The sequence below is a fragment of the Sparus aurata genome, chromosome 17, assembly GCF_900880675.1.
Source record: "Sparus aurata chromosome 17, fSpaAur1.1, whole genome shotgun sequence".
Lineage (NCBI taxonomy): Eukaryota > Metazoa > Chordata > Actinopteri > Spariformes > Sparidae > Sparus > Sparus aurata.
The window spans coordinates 2,150,941-2,158,718 of NC_044203.1; the positions used below are offsets into that span (position 1 = coordinate 2,150,941).

At 44.6% G+C, this 7,778-nt stretch overlaps 1 protein-coding gene across 1 annotated transcript; it reads right to left on the bottom strand.

The window, feature by feature from the left end:
• Positions 1 to 268: 268 nt before the first annotated feature.
• LOC115566759 (uncharacterized) lies at positions 269 to 5,753 on the bottom strand. The gene is made up of 2 exons (XM_030392735.1): positions 4,768 to 5,753; positions 269 to 4,577 (listed from the first exon to the last, which is right to left on the bottom strand). Exons 1-2 carry the CDS (start codon positions 5,516 to 5,518, stop codon positions 3,889 to 3,891), a joined length of 1,440 nt encoding a protein of 479 aa, XP_030248595.1. The 5' UTR covers positions 5,519 to 5,753; the 3' UTR covers positions 269 to 3,888.
• Positions 5,754 to 7,778: the final 2,025 nt, after the last annotated feature.

The following is a 7,778-nucleotide window of genomic DNA, read 5'->3' on the forward strand; positions in this document are numbered from 1 at the left end:
TTTATTTTGAAAAGTAACCGGATGTCATAATGTTGTTGTTTCAGTGCTTGACTTCCTGTCTGCTCATTGCTAAATTCAGCTGAATTGCTGCCTCGTTTTTTGAAATTCAGACCAATTAGAGAGCAGTTTCCTAGCGCATCACACATTTTGGTCCACTTGTAAATGCTGCCGTGTGAACACAAACCAAACTTGAGGCAATATGCAACATTGTAAAAAGTTGGTCCCTGATTCGGACCAGAGCAAATGAACTATAGTTCAGTCAGACAACTCACGTTTGAAATGTTTATTAGAAGCAGAACATTGTTAGATTTGTTTTGGCGTCTAGGCTCTGACCTCACCGCTCCCCGCGGATATGTTTACATGAGATATTGGGGAGTGATGATAGAGGTATTTCCCCCTAGACAGAGCCTGCAGGTGGATGCTGGGGTGGTGGTGGGCTGAAAGAGCGGGCGGTGATGCTTGTGCAGAGCAACAGCAGCATTGACGAGCCAGAGGGAGAGAAGCGAAATTCATGCGTTTAAATAACCCGCTCAATAGAGAGGGTGCGTTTGTGGGATGGTCTGTGGAGAGAAGCATATCACGTGTGTATATGGCAGTGAAGCTCGAGTTGACTGCCTGAACTAGCTCGCAGGCGTCGCTTCATTTCAGTCAGACAACTCACGTTTGAAATGTTTATTAGAAGCAGAACATTGTTAGATTTGTTTTGGCGTCTAGGCTCTGACCTCACCGCTCCCCGCGGATATGTTTACATGAGATATTGGGGAGTGATGATAGAGGTATTTCCCCCAAAACTCCACGGATTAGGAGCCCGACGCTTCTGACGTGAGGATCTACTATGTGTGGGCCTGGCACCGCCGCCGTGTGGCCATTCCCCACGAGCATCTCGGCTACGAGGGGAATATACTATCTGGTGAAGCTACTATGTGTGGGCCTGGCACCGCCGCCGTGTGGCCATTCCCCACGAGCACCTCGGCTACAAGGGGAATATACTATCTGGTGAAGCTACTATGTGTGGGCCTGGCGCCGCCGCCGTGTGGCCATTCCCCACGAGCACCTCGGCTACAAGGGGAATATACTATCTGGTGAAGCTACTATGTGTGGGCCTGGCACCGCCGCCGTGTGGCCATTCCCCATGAGCACCTCGGTCATGAAGGGAATATACTATCTAGTGAGCAGCAATCCTCCTGTAAGCGCATTGCAAGACATGCTAAGCTGAATGAATACTAACCCAGCAAACCACCTGATATGCGATAATAGAATTAAACAGCGAGGTAGCTACCAGATTTTTATTGATGCATTTAGAGGGTACTGGAGCTCATGAGCTTTTGTGCAGACAAGATCTCCTTCTTGTGGAGCCTGATGTAGCGTTGGAAGGCTGAGGATGACCAGCGGCCCAGGGATTTTAGCGTCGATGTAGGCAGAAGGAGAGCTGCAGTTGTAGCTGCGCCGATTCTCAGGGAGTGAGGAGAATAGTGTTCTGGGGAAAGACCACAGCTCAGGAAGAGGTCGCGCAGCTTTGAGGAGAACCAAGATCTCGTCATGGGTTTGCAACCATCAGTGATGAACAGCGGTGCCGACCGAGGGGTCGGAGAGCGATGTTGCAGGAATTTCATCATGGAGGAGAAGGGACAAAAAGAAGTGTTAGTCTTAGCAATGATAATTTGGACGCCTTGGCGAGATCTGTCAGACTTTGAGTGTTTCAGAAATATAGAGTACATGTGATCTTCGAAGGTTAAATCAGACAGAGTGAGATCGTGCTGAGGATTAAAGGAGAGAGATCTGGTCGTATATTCACCACACCTGAGAAACCCAAAGAAAGCCATTAGCAGAACCGCTTCCAATAGAACATCGATGTAAGGTGAAAAACACCCTTGTCTTAATCTAGACACCAACTTATGCACCAGTGAAATGGTGAGAGGCAGTCTTTTATCATTGCCTGGAGGACGTGCCTTTTTGAGGCCGTTGAGGAGCAGCTGGATGGAAGGATTCCCGAGAAGGCTCTGGGATGCTGGATCATGGCATCTTAAGTGGAACTGAATCCCGGCTAGCATGGCTTTTATACTTTGCATTTGAAGATTGCGGGACTCAAATGAAAATACAATAAATGCACAAACTACTGAGATGTCTACTGGTATAGGACTAAGGATGAGGTTGGCACAGAAGGAAGAGAAGAAATACCAAGCTGAATCATATGCTTTAATAGTACTTTTTGCTAAACCAAGTCTCATGTATTTGGAGGCAGAGGAAAGGAGATCCTGCAGAGGCTTGGACGTACTTAATCTAGAGTCATCTGACTGAATGGCGGGCAAGGCGTGCTGGAGGGCTTGGCCTGGGGACACATAGTTTTGAACTCCTGAAATTTAAAGCGGGAGAGAGCATCAGCTACACAATTTTCATGACCAGGAATGAAGGTAGCTCGCAGAATGAAGTTGTTTAGAACGCATGTCCAAGTTAAGCGTCGCATGAGACTGTTAATTATTGGTATTTTAGAGCGCCCCTTGTTGATTATTTGTACTGTAGCAGCGTTGTCACAAAACACCATGATTTGTTTCCTGGTCCATCTACTGCTCCATAGCGAACAAGCGACGACGATAGGGTAAAGCTCATGAAGAGCAGTGGATTTGGATTCGTTACGAAGGGACTGCATTTCAGGTGGCCAGACGTCTGCGAACCATTCGTTGTTGTAAAACCCCCCAAAACCAACTGAAGGGGCCGCATCTGTGAAAAACTGGAGGGAATCTGAAGACTCCACGAAGTCATTGTAAAAGAAGGAAATGCCGTTCCATTCATCACATAACAAGCCCCAGAACCGCAGATCTGAGCGACAGCCTTCATCTAAAACTACGATGTCATTTAGATTTTGAACGGAATTAGCCAATTCTAGCAAGCGTGATACAAAAGAACGACCTTGTGGAATGATACGCATAGCAAAGTTAAGATGCCCTAATAGAGATAAAAGATCTCTTTTAGAGAGAAAAGCAGCGTTAGACCAGGATTTGATAGCTTCTCTGATGCGAGTCAACTTGTCTTGTGGCAGAGATGCTTGCATTAGCATGCTATCAAGCGTGATGCCGAGAAATTCTAAGCGCATGCTAGGGCCTATTGTTTTCTCTTCTGAAAGAGGTACACCTAACTCATGGAAAAGGCTTTTGACTATGGAGATGCTGCGAGCTGGCGGGGATGAGGGAAAGTCAACTACCAAAAAATCGTCCAGAAGATGCAAGACGAAAGGGAGTTTGCAGATGTTGTAGAGGATCCAGCATAATGCTTCTGACAGGGTGTCAAAAATGCGAGGGCTACTGCGGCAACCAAATGTCAATTTAACCGAGAAGTACAACTTGGAACGCCATTTTACACCGAAAAGATGCCATTGCGAGGGATGTAGTGGCATGACTTTGAAGGCATCTACGATGTCTGCTTTCCCCAGCCATGCACCAACCCCTGCTGACTTAATCATCTGCACAGCATTATCTACAGAGGCGTAGAACAAGGAAAAGGGCTCTTGAGGGATTAAGCTATTTATACTCGGAATGAAAGAATTATGAGGAGCTGAGAGATCAATGATGAGACGTTTTTTGTTTGAATATTTCCTGGTAGCAACACCTATTGGGCTTACTCTGAAGATGGAAAAGGGGGAATTTGACAATGGACCTATCATGTAGCCCTTTTTCACCTCTTTTGCTAGGAGCTCATCTACCATTTCTGGCTCCTTGAGAGCGGACTGCAGGTTCTTAAAGACATGGGTCGCTTTTGGGAGCCAGCATAGACCTGCTAGGAATCCTTGGACTAGCCCAGTAATGAGATAATTGACAAAGCATCTGTTAGGGTGATTTGAAAGAGCTTTGGAGAGAGCTGGAACATTCACTGGAGTCGAAGGATGCTTCTCGTTTATTTCCCCGATTTTGCAGGACGAAGCCTCCGGGGACACACAGAGCGTGGGTGGCTGTCTCCACACCAGCTACACACATGCATAAATTTACAATTAGGATAAGTACAAACATTCTCATTGAAATTAATGCAGGTAGGAGTCTTGAATCCTGAAGGAAAAAATACCTGTCGCTTTGGAGGATGATTTACCTGATTTAACACAGGATTTTTTGGCTGAGGCTTCGGGGTAGACAGATCTTGAAAAGCGGTTCTTGGACAGAGGGAGGTTGTGTGGGAGAAGGAACCACAGATAGAGCAGGCTAGAGTTTTATGCCCAGTAAAATGTCTGCTGATTAGGGGCAGGTCGACTACGGACCAATCCAGTCTCTGATTGAATTTCTGAATGTACATGGCAGCTTTGGCGGAGAAGGATTTGTGGTATTCATAAAAGAGAGAACCACCGTATGAGAGACCAAGGTCTGAGATTATAGCCAAATAGGTGTCAAGTTCTTCCCTGCGTTGTGGATATTTCTCGCATATGGTGTCTCTGAAGACACCAAAGGCAACATTGAATTCTGCCATAGTTAGAGTTTTTGACAGTCTTGGATCGCTATCTTTGAGAACTACGGAAAAATCCCCGCAGTCCACAAATCTTTTGTCGGCAGATTCAGAACCGCATAACAGAATCTTCACCAGATTTACGTCCTGGCCTGTTAAATGAGAGCAGATATATATGTATATATATATATATACATATATACATATATATATTTAAATGTATACATTTCTATAGGACTTCCTGATATTAAATCATTAATAGAACAGAGTTTGCAAATAAATGATATTCTTTTAATTAAACGTATGCCTATAGATCCTCAGATAAAGATTAATAATAATTACCTGTTAGAATTTGATTCCTGAGGGAATCAGGAATTGCGGCTGCAGGGGGCAGGAACCGAGAGCCCATGGTTGGAGCTGGAACTGCAGTTCCCAGACTCCTTTGGGGTGTGACGTCAGCAGGGAGCGGGGCAGCGAGAGCCGTGTCAGAAGTTGAAGCTGATGGGCCCGTGTTGTTAATGTTAGGAGCGGAGGAGTTCGCGATTTCCAGGGAATGTATTCTGGAATTCATAACATTGAGTGCTGATTTCACTTCGAGAAGAGATGACAGGATGGCTGCTTCGTTAGAGGTGCCGGGTTGTGACTGCTTAGGTCTTTTAATGGGAATATTGACCGCGGGTCTTGGAGCGTCTGGTTGAGGAGCAGAGCGCCTCTTTGCCGCAGCTTTGCCTTTGGAAGGAGGATGAGCGGCGCCTGAGTTTAACTCTTGGGTACCGGCGGGGTTTTCTTGAACTTGAAGGTAGTTGAAGAGTTCTTCGTGGTTGAGGCCGGATGGAACTGGGATGTTGCGGGCGTATAACGCCTCCAGGATGCGGTGCACCGGCCATCCGGCGAGTCGTTTGCGGGTGGTGCGAGAGCTGCGGCGCAGACGAGGGGCATCCGATTCATTCCCGGAGTGAACCTCAGCAGACTGAGCCTGGGTTTCGGGGATGACCCCGACTTCTTCCTCCGAGGACGGAGACTCACTCCCCAAGTCGGAGATAGTGAGAGACATAGCGATCAGCAGAGCCAGGAGGTAAGATAGCAATCGCATGAGCAATTATAGCAGTGTCTATGATTTTGAGAAGCGCTGAAAGAGCGGGCGGTGATGCTTGTGCAGAGCAACAGCAGCATTGACGAGCCAGAGGGAGAGAAGCGAAATTCATGCGTTTAAATAACCCGCTCAATAGAGAGGGTGCGTTTGTGGGATGGTCTGTGGAGAGAAGCATATCACGTGTGTATATGGCAGTGAAGCTCGAGTTGACTGCCTGAACTAGCTCGCAGGCGTCGCTTCATGTGTGAAAACGCCCTTAGACTAGCAAGTGACGTCAATATTTCCTCTCCTACTGTGTCACCTAGAGCTGCCAACAAAACAAAAGCCTGATGGCATGCAAACTGTAAGGCTTCTAAATCGACAGGTTGCCTCTCCAGGATTTGTAGCAGTCGATCATGTAATCTCAGGAGGATGTCACGCTTTAGTGATTCCTAAGGGATACATAAATAGAAATATGTTTCAGCTGCTGCTTACAGTTCACAACATGACAACCTGGAAAAGTTTAAAAAAAAAACTTTATTCACTCTCTAGCTAACGTTCATGACAAGTTTGTATCTAGCTAGATCCATCAGCCATCTATTACAGTCAGTACTGTACTGGCTAAGGTTTGACGGAGTCTTCTGACAATACATCTTTGAATCCAATTTCGTGAGCTACTATTTACTCATTATGGTTTGCTAGCAACTTATTTGTATTGGATGTTTAAACAAGCAAGATATTAGAAAGGAAATTACCGATACAGTTATGTTTTCAATGTCTTATATTAGTTTCTAGTGTTATATTGCTGCAGCTAAATTCACTAATGATCCCTGGTTGTCTATTGGCATTTTATGGCTAACTAGTTAGCAAATGATAGTATGTTTGTTGATGATGTTTCATAACTCAAAATATATTTAATCAAGCACGCCAAGACGCCTTTACTTACACTTGAATCCGCAGAATTGCTTCCCGACGCCATCTTGAAGCTGACCTCTGACCCCTACGCAAAATGCGCAGTTGAAATGTAATGGCCATAACCTTCCCCGCATGGGGCTAAGCTAATGTGATTGGCTGAAAATGAGAGTGACAGCTCATTGGTTGCAGACAGTTCCATCTGAAAAAAAATGCATTTGTGCATCGGCTGAGGTCAGGGGAGTCTCAAAGATCCACACAGAAATGCAGACAACTTCACACACAAATAGAGAAGTTTACAAATGAAAAACGATTTTTAAATGCAAGTTCAACAGTTTGTATATAAATGTAACAACATATAAATATATTTTTTACGAAAATTACAAATACTTTTAAATACATATATATGTGGATTTATATTACATTCATATTAATCATGAAACATTTATGTGTGGATCAGAAAAATATTTGTGAAACTTTTTTACATTTATATATTTTGAAAACCTTTTGTGTGTGCATTGAAATATATTTGTGTGTGGAGAGTCATTTATATATAAATCACAAAACACATTTGTGAGTCTTTCTCCGTACATTTATTATTTATGAGACTGATCTGATTCCATACGAGAACTGGAGCAGCTGGCCCATAAGCCGCAATGTTAATTTTTTTTTTTTAATTTCTGGAGGAGAGCAGACGGTACCTGATTTGTCTCTCGCTTTTCTGCCCTCATTTCTCACTCGACAGTAATAAAAACGACATGACCAGCCATGAGTTCAGCCATGTCTCCTCTCACTCAACATATAATATTTTGGCGATAATCATTACAGTTTTTTCAAAAATTGCAGGGGTTTGGGAGGCGTTTTCCAATTCATTCTTATGGGGACATTTTCATCTCTGTCTCTGCTACTTCTCCAGCGTGTGAAGAATGCGTGTGTATAGGCTCAATGCACGCATCACTTCCGCATTGGCGTAAGGATGTTTGGACATTTCCGGTTACCGGAAGAAAGCATTAGACATTGACAGTAGACTGCTATGATGACAGAGTTGCAGCATACACGGTGTTTGCTGGAGTTGCCTAAGGTATCAATGATATACGGAGGATCGTCCGGGCATCCAGTACGACACCACGTAGCAAACTGGATAAAGGCTTCAAATTCTACGTGTCGTCATATCTTTGCAACTTTGAAGGTAATTTGCTAACGCTAGCTAGCCTGAGCTAGAAGCCTTGCTTTGGTGTTTAAAGTCATGACTCCGTCCTACTTCAGGTAAATCATGCTTTACTCATGTTTATATACCTCTCACTTGATGTGTTTGTACTTTTATTAAAGTATCAGGTAAAAACAGGGAGACAAATGAGATCTCTGTGAG